The 15,739-nt window shown below is 36.9% G+C and overlaps 3 protein-coding genes across 8 annotated transcripts in view; all 3 read left to right on the forward strand.

Annotated features, from left to right (window-relative positions):
* The first annotated feature begins 136 nt into the window (after positions 1 to 136).
* Positions 137 to 2,694, forward strand: LOC141905964 (ARL14 effector protein-like). Its single transcript, XM_074795094.1, has 3 exons — positions 137 to 405; positions 1,379 to 1,497; positions 2,199 to 2,694. The coding sequence occupies exons 1-3, from the start codon at positions 256 to 258 to the stop codon at positions 2,422 to 2,424; spliced, it is 495 nt and encodes a 164-aa protein (XP_074651195.1). The 5' UTR covers positions 137 to 255; the 3' UTR covers positions 2,425 to 2,694.
* A 526-nt stretch (positions 2,695 to 3,220) lies between these two features.
* On the forward strand, positions 3,221 to 11,428 carry LOC141905256 (uncharacterized). 6 transcript variants are annotated; one of them, XM_074794081.1, is made up of 14 exons: positions 3,221 to 3,395; positions 5,512 to 6,142; positions 6,444 to 6,640; positions 7,168 to 7,275; positions 7,534 to 7,627; positions 7,797 to 7,846; positions 8,082 to 8,163; positions 8,284 to 8,369; positions 8,565 to 8,759; positions 8,837 to 8,935; positions 9,164 to 9,430; positions 9,783 to 9,868; positions 10,619 to 10,671; positions 11,165 to 11,306. In XM_074794081.1, exons 2-13 carry the CDS (start codon positions 5,584 to 5,586, stop codon positions 10,626 to 10,628), a joined length of 1,833 nt encoding a protein of 610 aa, XP_074650182.1. In that variant the 5' UTR covers positions 3,221 to 3,395; positions 5,512 to 5,583; the 3' UTR covers positions 10,629 to 10,671; positions 11,165 to 11,306. The 6 variants fall into 6 exon arrangements, with proteins under 6 accessions (XP_074650182.1, XP_074650177.1, XP_074650181.1 ...); XM_074794076.1 differs by lacking the exon at positions 10,619 to 10,671 and having other exon boundaries at positions 11,165 to 11,428; XM_074794080.1 differs by lacking the exons at positions 3,221 to 3,395; positions 10,619 to 10,671 and adding an exon at positions 3,667 to 3,851 and having other exon boundaries at positions 11,165 to 11,428.
* Positions 11,429 to 14,876: 3,448 nt separating this feature from the next.
* LOC141906060 (uncharacterized) overlaps positions 14,877 to 15,739 on the forward strand; it is a 25,218-nt gene continuing 24,355 nt past the window's right edge. Inside the window, exon 1 of the mRNA XM_074795221.1 lies at positions 14,877 to 15,145. The gene's annotated coding sequence lies outside the window, so the exon portion shown is untranslated. The remainder of the gene's footprint in view (positions 15,146 to 15,739) is intronic.

A 15,739-nucleotide genomic window follows, 5' to 3' on the forward strand; every position in this document is an offset into this window, starting at 1 on the left:
GCGAGTACTATGCTAGTTCACGTTTTTCCCGCTATCGTTATATATAGAGGCAGCACTGAACGGTAGAAATCTAACAGCTCGCTACTCGTATACTGTGGCATGCGAGTAATATGGACAATTCAATTCAAATTCATAGTCTATTCACCAAATGGAAGGATTTTTTCCTGTGACACTAAGCAATAGTTTGTTGTAGTCTCCTCTACCCTGCTCCGTTATAAGATAGTGCATTAGACAGAGAGAGCGAGAGAGAAAAAGATGTCTTTTCAAATAATAGAAGACAGCGATTCCAGACTGACTATTTTATCATCATCAGATACATCAGCGTCGGCCACTGCTGACAATAATTCATCGTCATCAGTTTATACTCTCAGAGATCGGAGATCAATTGCTCAGATGAGTGAAAAGGTCTGCATCAATTTATTACGTGTAGCTTATCGTGATTTGATGATTTTTGTGTCCGTATTTATGGAATGGCAATCCAATGCCATAAGTGATGAAACCAATGGACCAGCCGCTGTCCCACAGAGTCCGACAGGTCTTCTGTCTGCCCTACCATGCTATTAAAAGCTTCTTTTCTATCTAAGTTTTAATGTAATTTTGTAAACTTATTGTATTTCTCATCTTTGTAAAGAATTTTACTGTTAGAACATCATTTGTTGATCAAGCCCAGTGGCATTGGATGGAACCGTAGCCAAAGCTGCGGCCCTGTCCAAAATCGGTATTTGGCCGCAGCAATAAAATATTGTTTCCAACGCGCCTGAAGCCTAGATTAGACCTATAGCTATAGAGCTGTAAAAGAGTTTTAAATGATATGTTACAGTATTTAACTACAACTAATGCTGATCACACAGATATCAATATGCAATCACTGGTGGTATGTATCTATATAAAAGTACATGCTTTTAATCGTCGGGGTTTAATTTCAAACCAGTTTCAGGTTTTAATATCAAACCAGTTTCAAGAAATTAGTTCGCGTCGAAAAGAACGAGATAAGCAAAAACTTCGGTTGAAATTTTTCATGAAACTGTGACACGTACGTGCGTCGTGGGTTTCTGTTTAGGGAAGTCGGTGGTGAGGGTAACTGGAATAGAGGTGTGTCCTGTTCGCAGCCTGTTGTAGTTCACTTATTCTCATGTTGCATGAATGTGTAAAAAGTTAAACTTGTGAAGGTGCGATGAGACAGCGGTTTATTTTGATAATCATGATTCAGCTCTATTCAATTTTTCGTTAAGTTTGACTCTGAGTTAAAATCAGTTCATTACCAATGCTATTCATCTATTTAGTCAAAATATACTCAAAACTGTGGAATTGGATCCTGTTTTATTTTCATGTTTGCTATTTTTGCGTCATGTTTTAAAGCTTTAGTTTTCATTTACAGCAAAAGGAAATTCACAAATTGTCGTTCACCAATCCGGGGAAATTCATGGAAAATTTCAACCCCGAGAGCAGCGCGAGGGAGATGAGAAAAATGAATCGCAGAATTTATAAAAAAGAAACGTAAGTTTTGAATCATAGGATCCAGTTCCACAGTCTGGGACCAATTTCCTCAATCCAGAACCCGATTCCACTGTGCTGAACCCGATTCCACTGTGCTGAACCTGGTTCCACTGTGCTGAACCTGGTTCAACTGTGCTGAACCTGGTTCCACTGTGCTGAACTCAGTTCCACTGTGCAGAACCCGTTTCCACTGTGCTGAACCTGGTTCCACTGTGCAGAACCCGATTCCACTGTGCAGAACCTGTTTCCACTGTGCTGAACCTGTTTCCACTATGCTGAACCCAGTTCCACTGTGCTGAACCCGATTACACTGTGCTGAACCCGGTTCCACTGTGCTGAACCCGATTCCACTGTGCAGAATCCGATTCCACTGTGCTGAACCCAGTTCCACTGTGCGTAACCCGATTCCACTGTGCTGCACCCGGTTCCACTGTGCTGAACCCGATTCCACTGTGCAGAACCCAGTTCCACTGTGCTGAACCCGATTCCACTGTGCAGAACCCATTTCCACTGTGCTGAACCTGGTTCCACTGTGCTGAACTCAGTTTCACTGTTCTGAACCTGGTTCCACTGCAGAACCCGGTTCTACAGTTCCGGATCTTGTTCTTAATCCTGGAGTTAAATCTTAACCTGTAGAACTGGATCCAAAAGTCTGAAAAACCTCAATTACTTGAATTGAATTAGTTAATTTTCTATTTCAGATCAAAACGTAATCAAATGTACAATGAGAATGGTTTACTGGTTGAAGATGGTATTGATTTATGCGATTGTTTGGACATTTCGTGTCCCGGTTGTCATTTTCCGTGTCCTAAATGTCAATCGGAGAAATGTGGCGTAGAATGTCGATGTAATCGGAAATATGTTTACGAAAGAGTCGAAGTTGAAGGAACTCGTGAAATCAGAAGATTCCCGCACGTTATTTCATGAGGCGCCCTCTGCTGGATTTAGCATTTATAAATATTTTGAAAATTGACTGTAGAGAGAATTAGTCCATTTTGTATTGACTCTTTAGGTGATAACTATGAAACTGGGTTCAAATCCACATGTTGTTAGATTTTAATTCAATTCGTATACCCCATTTTCATCTATTTTATTTGTAAGTCCAATTTTTGAACTGTACTACTGAATGTTACCGTTACTTTAATTGCAATCCAACTGTCTCAAAAAACTGTAAATAATTCTGGAAATAAATATATACTGCATTTATATTCAATGAATACTTTGTTTGTATCGGTTATTGAGAAGAGGCTGCAGGTTGACTTGATGATGCAGTGAAGCTGCAGTTGACTTGATGCATTGAACATGGAGACGTTGAATCAGTGGACATTTACACACTCAAAACTTCTCCAAATCTGCATCACTGCTAATAACGACTTCCAGACGGATAAATAGCACTGTGAATTTTTGCTCCCAATAAATTTCAGAAATCTCTCATATTTAGATGATATATTCAGGAATAACTTTCCGCTTTTGAATTCAAAACTATTTACAAAATACGACTAATTTGATTTCATAAAGCTGATTTTTATTGGACGAAATTTCGAGAAACAGTAGCTGGGTTAATCCATGGAATGTCTCTGTTTTGTAACCGTTAATCTATAGTTAATCCGGATATAATCGGATAAAGCACGAACAGGGAACTGACCGCCGACAGTAAACACAAACACCACACAAATATAGACTAAACGCTGTGATAAACACATGCAGTACTGTTAGTGGTGACTGTACGACTGACTGTTAGTGGGTGACATCTTAACTGGACAAACATGCATATTATACCCATGAAACACACCTATCTCAACTGCTTTCAATGACTATTTACAAGATATTGGTGAATGAACGCATCATGGATTAATCAAATCTTGGATTTAAGAAATATTCATCTATTTTCTGAATTCGTAAGTATAGACTTAGTGAGTAGATATTGATGCAACCGACTGGTATCGGGGGCGACAGGTTTTCAGAATGAAGAGTAAAGAAGTTGTTTGGTTGGATTACGGTTGGTTTTTGATGTAGTGTTAATCAACTCGAGATCATATAAATATCATGTATAAAATTACTGTGGGGATTACCTGTTCTGTCTCATAAATTGATTGTATTTCTATGAAGCGTTCACGGCCTGAAGAGCCATATAAACGCTATCATTTTATATCTTGACTTCAGGTTTTGAAAAAAATGTTCTCTACACTATTGCTTAGATATCCGAAACTCCGAAGTTTTTGGGTTAGATTTGACGAGAGTTTAAACATTGGAAATGAAACCGAATTTTGGTTTGGACTAAAGATTATTGACGTCATGGATTTTGGGTGTGGGATGTTTTATGTTGTGTGAGTCACTGTCGGTCTTGTACTCAGGTATCTGGTTTACATCAATGACATTTCTAGACATAGAGTTATTTGTCATTTAACAAGGGAATTCTTGTGAATTCTATTTGAATTATAGTAGTTTTCAATGTGAGGTCGACAGTAATTACAAGTGAACGCCAATGTGAAGTACACAATTATATCTTGTAACGACGTTTTATATCCATTGAAATCATACAAAAAACACAAATTGTGTCTTATCGAATACAAGAATGCTTTTCGGTAACAAATCATATTGATTATTTCACAAAAGGTTTTACAGTTTCTATATAAACAGCGCCTCAAGGGGAAAGGGGGGGGGGGGCTGCGGGGCTGGCGGTATGTTGTGTAAGATCGTATTTCGTAGTTTTCTATACCGGTATATGTTTTTCCATTCTGATACATAATTTACACATAAGATATGATTTTATTGCGCAATTGATCCTGATTTGTTTACTGTACACGGAATCAATAAAACTGGACTCTGATATGTAAATGTATAAACTGGAATTTATAGCGAATTTATGTAACTTTTATCTGTAAAGATAATCAGTTTAAATCGACCTTTCTCGGCTGCAGAAGAACATTCGTAAATACTTGAATAATTTAAACGTTACAGCTTATACCAGTAGGATGTGTCATGAATGGTAGGTGAGTGAATCCATGAGATGGAGGGGAGTCTTTGGTACATTGGCAACTGCTCTTATGGTTCCCTGTAAGCTACGTGCAACTCATGAGATAATTGCTCGTAGCTGTAGTAAGCAACACGGGACAGTTAAAGAGGCCGGGGTAACTTAGTAGAGATTGAACTCCAAAAGTGGTCTTAGATGCTTAGTCTTATGGTCATAAGTTGTAAGACTGGCTATAGAACTGAAATGACCTAAGCCATGAATGACGCCAAGTTGAGGGTTAATGCAATTATGGCTAGTAGAGGGTTAAGAGCACATTAAATGCCTTCTATTTGTTTTCATTAATTTATTCATGATGTTTTACATAAAACACACAGAGCTGTAATAAATGAATACTACATCTCTCTCTCTCTCTCTCTCTCTCTCTCTCTCTCTCTCTCTCTCTCTCTCTCTCTCTCTCTCTCTCTCTCTCTCTCTCTCTCTCTCTCTCTCTCTCTCTCTCCTTCGCTACTATTGACAGAGAGTATTTCAGACACATCCTGTTTCTGATAGACTCCATCCATTAAATAATCAATTTGAATGTGACTGGTTCTATATAAGAGATTGCTAGGTTACTCCTAGTCGTGAGGAGCTCTCACACCCGTCAACTCTCAGTTTGTGGCAACTACAGGTATCCATACGTCATATGCATTGAAGGAATAATATGTTTTACATGGGAATAAATTTTAGGACTAAATGATATGGAATAGATTTACAGAAATCCCGGATGCAGCTCCACTGTGTGAGTTTGAGTTGTTCATTTTCAATCAGCTAACTCTGGGTCATGAAGTTCAAAGATTTAAAAATCTGAAAGCCAAAACTAATAACAGACATCATCAGATTCGCATAGCCGAAATGAAATGGTCCCAATAAACTTCTTGAATTTTAGAATTCTCAGTCTTCAGTCGGATTTCACTTTATAATGCATTTGGCACTCAGTGGTTATATTTTTCACGGATTATAGTGTGTTTCAATAACTCTTGACAATAGAATTGTTTTTACAGATATGGAATGATACAAGTGTGAAATTGTGTTTATATTGAGGAGAACTCGTTCTCTGTGTCAAACTGTTAAATATGGCGACACGTCGTAAGTTAAACTCAGTTAAAACGGATTCTGTTCCGATGGATGATAATTGGGGATCCGGAATGCCGAGGATCGATCAGAATACCAGCGGGGATTCCGGATCGAAGAAATCCTTTCCTTCTAGGAATAATTCCAGGAATCGACGAATTCCTTCTCTCAACGACTCCGAGACAACATCGATAGATTTCAGAACGAATTTCGGCGAGGCAACCGCGAATTATCAGAAACAGTCTCAGGAATTTCCCGTGTCGTCTAGGAAAGGATCGGCGTGTTCTCACGGAGGAGACCTCAGCCGTCAACACACTCACAATCAGTTACAGAAATCTGAGCGTGTCCGCGGTCGGCAAACGTCTCTACTGAATCGAGCACCAACCATGCATCGAGAACCGATAAAACTACGTAAAATATCATCAGAATCCAATAGAAAATCAACAGCTGCTGCTGCCGCTGCTGCTGCTAGTCAACAGAAACATGTCAATCCTATCCACGCGTTACATCGCGAGATCACGCGAGAATTCACATTTACCGGATACGATATTATGAAAGATGGTAAGAGAAGCAATTTCAAAATTTAGAATTCATATCGGTTTATAATGAAATAATGAAGAAAAATAATGCGATACAATCATAGAATGATATCAAGTCCAACCAATGGGTCCTGGGTCCTGTATCCCTGTTAGTGCCCCTGTGCCGAATGTGATATGACTGATGTACCGATATACCGATCCCGCTATTAACAGTCTTTACAGTTTCTTTGAAGAAGGGATTTAGAGAATTCTCAAAACTGTCAGAAAGCTTTAGAATATATCATCATTCGTGGGACTGTTCATTATGACTTTTGTTTTTATAGTTATCCCTAAAGCGAGGATCCCGGCGCCGGATGAACTAGAGAAAGTCCATAGAGAACAGGTCTATGAGACAATGTGTAAGAGACTCGGCACTATTCCGATAACAGTTCTAAAAAACCGTTTGTCTCATGATGAAATTAGATTACACTGTCACGAGATTGGACCGAAAGGAGCTAAAGCGCTGGCAGTAGCTTTACTGGTGAGTCTTTCTTTACCAGATACCTGCGAGCCAAATACTCATAGATATAATTAACCATTCATTAAACATTCTGAGTTCCTCCTGTTGTTAAGATGATATGAAATCCTATCCTTATCATAGAATATCCAAAATGTTTCATTGAGCTAGTGATCTTCAGGGGCAGTTGCATAGTCATGGCTTATGAGTCTAGAACCAACTTAGTTGTCTTAAGATTTAAGACCACTTTTGACTTAGTCACGACTGTGCAACTGGACCCAGGAAAACAAGTGTTTCAATGAGCTATTCATCTTCAGGAATACAAGTGTTTTAACGAATTAATTGTCAGGAGCCTGTCTTTTCCCGGACACTTTTAGCGTGGTATATTGTATGATCTCACAATCGTCAGACTTCGAAACATTTTGAGATTTGAATTTCTGAAGATTTTTTATCATCGAAAATCAATCTATTCACGACCCATCTCCTAGTGCTGTGAGTGTAGAGGATATTCCATTAACATCAGCTGATTTTGTACGTTTTTTTTTTTGAAGGATCAGCGCAATTTAACAGTATTAGATTTAGCTGAAGATCATTTACAAACTGACGGTGTTGTTTATTTGTCTGATATGATTGAAAATAAAGTTTTACTCACGGAATTAGTAAGTAAACAGTTCCCTTATATTATTCAGATTTTTAAGAAATCTTGTAATGAATGTGTATTACAGTTTCGAGATTAATCTAAATCCCATCTTCAGAAGAGCAGTAATTAATGCAGTAATTAATACAGTTTCTCTGAAGTTGAGATTAAGATAATCTCAAAATTGTCAGAAAAGTCAACTTGTCACTAAACAGAAAGTAAAGAGAAGAGTATCATCCATTGTGGGATATTGGTCGGTAACTTGTAATTTCTGTTTCAGAATTTAGCTCGTAATGATATTAAAACTATCGGCGTCAAAGCTATTTGCGAATCGTTGAAAGATACAGAATCGCTGAAAATCTTAGATTTATCCGGTAATATTCGCTCTGTCAGTAATAAATCTCTTATAAAACGCTGAAAGTTATATTTGTACGAATACTGGCTGTAGAACGATGACCACTTTATACAAACTATATAATTCAATAGATATAGTTGAAGATTTATTGTGTGCATTGAAATCAAGTGAATGCGTTGATTTTGCAGGAAACCATTTAAAAGATCAAGACGCTTGTTATATAGCTGAACTCATAGAGGTAATATATACTTATTGACCAGTCCAAGAGTCACTAGAAATAATATCTCAAGTGTTTTATTGACAAATATATGAGTGTGAGTCCCTGAAATTGAACCCGAGACTTCGAGAACTACATCAGATTATTTGCCCAATTCTAATTCCATTTCTAGCAACTGTATAATAAATTAAGGATGAAAACTTTCAATCTTTTTGTTTGTTTTTAAATGATTTGTTATTAATTCTTTTTTTTAAAGAATAACATATCAATAGCTGAAATGCGGTTGAGCCATAACGATTTTCGAGAAATTGGAGGTGAATTTATTGGAAAAGCACTGTGTAAGTTATAATATCTGTGGAAAATGAAAAATGAATTTGATTGTATTATACATCTATACATTATGTTTAAAATAAATAAATAACTATTAATTGTGATCAGTTTTCTGTTTCATTTCACAGCTCACAACGATACAATTTTACACCTAGATTTGAGTTGGAATCATCTGAGAGGAAGAGGTGCTATCTCTATAGCTGAAGGATTGATGGTATAAAATATACTACTTTCATAAACTTATCAATCTCTGCAGGCTTCACAATGAATCCTCTTAATTCTGTTGTAAACGTTATGAATCCAGTTAAGAGTTGAAGCTTTAGAATAATTATAATTTGAAATCTATTGTCAAACTGAATAGATATCTGCGGCGCTTTTTGGATCTGACAATTTAACGATTGAATTATAGGAGAATCTCGGTTTGAAGAAGTTAAATGTCGCGTGGAACGGATTCGCTGAAGACGGTTGCGCCGCGATGATGCCAGCTTTACAGAAAAATAAATTCCTCGCTGAATTAGATTTAAGTAATAATCGTATTAATCCTGAAGGTATCGGACATTTATTGAAAGGTCTGATGTCGAACACAGCTCTGTGTGCCATACGGGTAAGGATAAACAGAATTAATCATTTGATGGGTTATCTTGAAATTTAAGAGGATATTTTTCTCCTCCTGTCTTGTAGCTGGGTAAGAATCCTATAACTCCGCGGATAGCTCTGCAGATTCTACAAGCATCGGTTAAATTAGGACCCGATTCAGCTTTATATCTTATAGATCTAGAGGTGAGCATTTCTATTTAGAACGAGGTAGCCATTGAGTAAATATTTCACATTTCGTGGCCATCTTGGATGTTGACGAAAGCAGCGAAACCTTTCTGATCGAAGACCTGATCCAAATCATATGTGACCCAAGATGGCTGCTCGATATGAAATAGGTGAATTCCGATCTATGTGTTTTGCAATGATTCTCATCTGTTTTTAATTCTGTTGTTTTTATATGTGATTTGTCAGGATATCGTCGTCGATGAAGAATTCATATCGAATTTAGAGAATATAATTAAAGTGAAGAATATCGAAGTTTTACACGGACCCGTCATCAGAAAATCGAATGAAAAAGTTCATTTGAGAAATAAGAAGTTCGCTCAAGAAAGACGATTAACGACGGCTTTATTCGAGCACATGGATAAACAGGGATACCGGGTTGTCGATATGTTTCATCGGTTGGATAAGGATAAGAGTAACTCACTTACTCGTAAAGAGTTACAACAGCCGTTCATGGTAAGGATAAATGGAATTCATTTCCCGACAGAGAGTAAACAGGAATGATTATCGACATTTACTGAATGCATGCAGTATAAACCCCTATAGTGTAGCAGGGAAAAATAGTTTAACCAAACCTTAAACTCATTATCAGTGACGATCGTTTTTTCTGTTCGAGTTCAGTTCAGCTTTCTTGGCTTCGTTAATTGTAAATGAAAATCGTAACGGAAGGTGACCATAATACCTAAGGGGGAGCAAATCTAACGTGGGAACCTAATGGGTCGGCGGGGGGGGGGGGGTTATGGGGTGATGATAAGAAGAAGGCTGTGGTACTTATTAATTAGAACTAACAGATGAATTAATGATTTAGGAGAATAACGTTCCGGTTACTGAGAATCAATTGGATGAAATGATGGCTGAACTTGATACTGATAACAGCGGAGACGTGGACTTACGGTAAGACTGAAGTCACCCGAGTGTCTCGGGATCAATCGGGTTCGAATCCCATCCGGGGAAGAAGATGATTTAAATCTTGACAACCGTTCAATATACAATGGAACCTCTTTACAGCGAACTTCACAGGACCAGAAAATATGTTCGTTATAACCGATAGTTCGTTATATCGATTTTGAAATTAATTAAATTTTCTTACTTTGGACGAAATTCTATATCCGATGAGTCGTTGTATCCGGGTTCGTTATAACGAGGTTCCGCTGTATTCACAACACAACGTAAATTAATATCTATCATAAAAACACCAACTAATAATATTGACATGTGATTAACATTGACAGTAAACAGACGTGGTTTGAGTAATGTAAAATCCCCGCACACTAAGGACGAAAAGAGGGTCTTAAATGTTTCATTTTTGTTGTGACTGTTATATTCTAATAGTGTCCCTGATGATGATTAAGATGGACTATTAGGATACAGTCAAATTGAAGTTGAATACATAATCAGCTTAAGGAAACATTTCAGACTTTTTTGATTCTTATTCATTTTCTATTAATCGCAACACGGACTCACATTGTTTCATCATTGGTTCAAGTGGCTTTATAAATAATTCAACAAACAACAAAATAACATCAAAGAAACGACTGCGCTGATCTTCTGTCTAACAACGATGTTATAATATATAATGTTTTTATATTGAATTCGTGGCTGCTTTAAAAACACTAATTTAACATGTTTGGTATTGTTTTACAGACCTCGCTAAACGCTCATCTCACGCCCGCTTTAACTAATATAATCCCTGTTTGGTAAGGAAATCATTTATCTGAACAAAAATAGTTAGGTATAACACAAATTGTGTCGAACGACACTATCCTTATAAACCATCATATATCAGCTAATATTTAGGATAAGCGAAAATGGCAAAAGCTTCCGAAAGAGAGGGAATCTCAAATATGGAGCTACAGTGAAATTGTTCACACTTTAATTCATAAATCCGTATCGGAGATTCTAGCTCTTTCGGAAGCTTTTGCCATTTTCGCTTATCTTAAATATAAGCTGAGATATACGGAAGACCCTAGGTGACATACGAGATAATCTTTTCATAATTTCGACTTAATAAGCCGAAATTGTGTCATCTCGTATGTCACCTAGGGTCTTCCGTAGAGATGATGGTTTATAAGGATGGTGTCGTGTAGTTTGTGTTACCTAACTATTTTTGTTCAGCGTAAACGAATAAATCAATCTAATAAGATATAATATCAAAGGTCCAAAGAGAAAACCTGTTTCTTGTATTTCCAGCGAACTTCTGAAAGCGTCTCGTATGAATAAAAGGAAAAGTATTATGAATAAGTTGCTATTTGCGGGAAGAAAGAAAAGTCCAAGTAAAGCAGCCATTTCGTTTCGAGAATTTATGGCAAAATGGAAATCTGGTCAACAGACTGATAATGCAGACAACTAGCGGAGTCTAGCGGCAACTCGCGACAACTAGTGAAACCTTCACTTTTTGGCGATCACCTGGCCACAATCTTGTGGTTCTGTACTGTAAATTATATGTTTCAATTATACGTATTTTGAGTTAAATATCAAGAGGTTGTTCCTTCCTTTTCTGACGGGATTCAGGTACCAAGGATTTCCTTCACGCATCGGGTTCAATGTGAATGACTGATGTCTATTCAGCCGCTCGTGGGTTCAGTCGATACGTGCACATCCACACGTGGTTTTAAATCATATAACTAGCCTTACCCTTATTAAATTGTCTATACATAAGTAATCAAAATAGACTAAAACCTAGGTCTTGACATTTCAGCTGGCCCTGGTCTGATAAATAAACAAACACGATATAAAATTTAATTTCTATCGAATATTTAATGCCTCATAGATAATTTTTCTAATATTCAGAAAATATTTGATAATTTCGATGAATTTCTAGTTAAATCAATATCTCCTACTTTCCACATTTTCTGTAGACTTCGTGATGATAGGCGGCGCAGTTGTAGTTAATAACGTAACCATGTTTAAATAACTGGGCGTTTTCACATTCGAATTCCAGATGACTTTGATTACCCTGTCGACCTGTAAAAAGAAATCATTACACGCGTTACCACTGCGATAGGAGAGTATACGTGAATAAGTTGAAATTTGTGCTAAATCTTCAAGTTTCTTTTTACCGAATCTTTTACGAAAAAAATCTCCGGGATAATCTTGTTACAGTTCCTCTTTTTAAAAACGTTTCATAACGCTTTTAATTCTTAGAATGTCACTATCTGCTTATCTTAATATTATAATAATGATTTTATTATCATTGAATAAAGACTAGAGATGAAGGTTTCAAGGTGAAAAACTGAACAATTTAAAAAATTACGAAATATTCATCAAAACTTGATATAATTGTCGACGTTTAAATGTTTTTTCATTGTTTCTAATATCAATATAGAATCTGCTCATTAACTTGACAACAGAACAAAGAAAACTAAACCTAATTTTACTATAAAAGAATCTTACCCTTCATTCCGGATAAAAATGGTTCGTAAGCTTCGTATAAACACGGTAGAACACTCAGACAGTAAGACATCTTCTGTTCGTCAGATTGTGCTAACATGTCAATACAGCGTCCCTCCTCATTCATCCTGTAACCCATCGCTTTATCATGCGCTCTTTCAACTGCTACTTTACATAATTTAAACTCGTCCTCTATGAGAGGATCCTTCCTAGCCACACCGCACTGATATCTACCCTCTCGACAACTACTGATTTTCTGAAACCTTTTCTCTTCATCCAGTCCTTTATACGAATTATTGCATCGTTCCCATTCCTTCATTCGCTGCATTTCTGCCTCTTCACTCAACACAGTATTCATCATCAGTCCATCAGAACACGACGAAGGAGGCTGGGGTCCTACAAACAGGAATCAAAATCAGCAACAAGAATTCTATAGTTTTGTTTTAAGTTTGACTGCACAGTGTTAATCAGTTCATTTCCGATGTCTTTTCTCTGTCGATTCATTCGTTCATTTCATATTTGAAAATTGTGATTGTTACTAACAGCCACAATTCTTTTTTGCAATTGTTTTTCATATCAAGTTACATAAACTGCACTGTGCGTTCACGCGATGCTGATTCTTATGTTTTCAAAAATCCTAACCGAAAACTGCGGGTGGAACTGTGGAATTTAATTTCCACCGTGGAAGTCGTATTTAATTTTTCATTCATTATTACACGTGAAGATATTACAGCTAAAGGTACGAGTTCGTTATTTCTAAACGATTCTAGAGAATAAGATAAAATCCCACTATTTACAGATTAAACGAATTTAAAAACCAGAATTTATTTATTCAATCAAAAATATATATAAAAGACACATAGTTATTATGACACATAGTCAAACATAAACAATCATCTGTAAATAGTGGGATTTTATCTTATTATCCGTTCACCACGTTTGAGTGTGGTTATCGTTCGATTCTAGAGAAGTTTCTACTTACTCAAAGAAGTCCCGTGTAAAAAAGGTTCTACTTACTCGTATCCTCTGTTTCCGAGTTACCACAAGCACGAACACTGGTCACGAAAACCGCTGCTACAGAAAACAGGAAAATCCCGTAAATGATCGAAGAAGACATTTCAGAGATGTTTAACGTCGAATACTCTTAATGTACAATGAAAAGGTTATCACACGTATAACAGTAAAGTGAGATCGGATATTTTTGATAGCACCTGTTCGGTGAAGTGACAGGACACCTGCATTAGCGATGATTCGATTTCCAATCTCGAATTTCTGATTTTATTTTTATATCAGTTTTCTATGAATCTGTAGCTGATTGTACACGTATGTATAATGCGTTTAACGGAGTTAATGTTGTATGACATTTTCTGACTTAAGTACAAGAGCGACAAGGATTTTGAAATTCTAGTGATAAAATGTCCTAACATATCCTTGCTATTGTTTCTGATGTGATAGTTGCACTGGCGGGATCAGCATCAGATCTACTAAACTGTTACTGCAGTGATGAACAGTGTGTCCGGAATGATTTGACACACGGCGCATACGGCAGTCTGTTGATACATACATATAGTTATTTGAATATTGTACAGTTGGCTCCAGTTAAACCTTTGTAGTAATCGATTACTCCAAAATTTCCATAGGAGAAAGTTTGGGATTGAGTCTAAAAAAACAGAAGAATTCAGACTTGAGTGTTTTACTAATCGAGTAACTGACCTATTGAGTTTGTTACTGGTCTGCAGTCAGTTTTTTTTCTTAAGTAAGACAGTGTCAAAGAACATTTTCGACAACTCGAAGCAAAAGTGTTTCATTATTCATGACTTAGAAAACATAGAATTTATCGATAAAATTGATCTTTTTCATGTATATAATACATATATAAGTTTTTGAATAGAAAATGAATGAGAGATCTCTAAGCACAACGCGCTCATGTGTCATAAGCAGTTAACCTTCATTAACCCTTTGACCCCCTGACAGATGTTTTACGTCTAATACTAAAGCGACTCTTCCTTGTAATACATAAATGTTCAATCTTGACTAATTGGTGTCATCTCATATATGTAATGTACAATGCAGACAATAGATAGCCAGATCTAAAAACAGTTCTTTATCATCAAAAATGAGTAATTTTCCACCCCAAAAGGATTTTTCGATGGGCTGAAATTGGCACTTCGGGTGAACCTATTCCTGAAGTTGCCTGGATTCGAACCCGGGCCTCCAACATGCCAACAGCGCACGCTAACCGCTAGACCATAGACCGGTGGTGCGGTTTGTCAGTTTGTCCGGTCAATGAAGGTGACCATTCAGCTATGGAGGCGTTAAGGAGAAATGGTGTGGATCAGTTTCACAGTCGTCGTTTATATTCACATTTTACTTGTTTAGTTGAAAAGGATCGTACATCGGATCTCGATGTCCGTATCTCGTTCATTAGTTCATGCCCGTGACGTAAGGTGGCTCTACCGGTACCGATACGGATGAGGGATGACGTCATTGAAGCCGTCAGTTCCCGCGGGAAATTACAGCGTTTGGCTCGATTAGTTGAGGACAAGACGTTAAAGAGCTCTCAACCACTCTAAACCGTCTCTCAGTTTTATACACGAGAAATTTATTCATTAGAACCAACGATTGAGACCGGCGCTGTGGGTACTACCGCTGCTGCTGCTGCTGCTGCTGCTGGTGATGTGCATTTAGTTACTACTGGAATAAATTGTACTCCTAGATTTTTGTAGATCTACTCGTGGTCTAAACAAGATATGTGCATGCATCTATCCTATACCAGTTAAGGTAAGCCGAAGATTCGACTAAACTTGTGAATATTTGCTTATGTTATTTTCTTTAATTCGAAATAGTTTTTGATAAAACACGATTTTCTAATTGAAGTTTTCTCTCGTCACACGGAAACAGATTGACTCTTTGTGAAATCCTAACTGATGATATATCATGAGATTGATTGACGGTGAATATCATGAAATCATGAGATTATTATTATTGACAGTGGGTTGAGAGTACACGAGTCTGTTAAAGTCTAATAAGGGCAGACACTGAGAGGAGAGTTTGTTATATGAAATAATAAATCATTTATGGATAAATTGCTCGTATAAATCATGTATTTGATAATATGACCGGGCAGACATCGTATATTCTCATTGTGTTTTATGCGTTCGATATCCTTTTTAATTAATGACCTTTTTGTACTTAATCCGGGAATTCGGTTGTGTTCTAATAACGCTTTCGAGTACAAACTATTTTCAAGGTACCTCCGATTATTCGAACCACGAAATTAACTATATTTTACATGATAGTCGTATTCTTATCAATCTGTTATTTTGGAATGGTCAAATCTCTGATATTCTATTTGTTGTTGATATTGAAATTGAT

This window comes from Tubulanus polymorphus, chromosome 5 (assembly GCF_964204645.1).
Source record: "Tubulanus polymorphus chromosome 5, tnTubPoly1.2, whole genome shotgun sequence".
Classification (NCBI taxonomy): domain Eukaryota; kingdom Metazoa; phylum Nemertea; class Palaeonemertea; order Tubulaniformes; family Tubulanidae; genus Tubulanus; species Tubulanus polymorphus.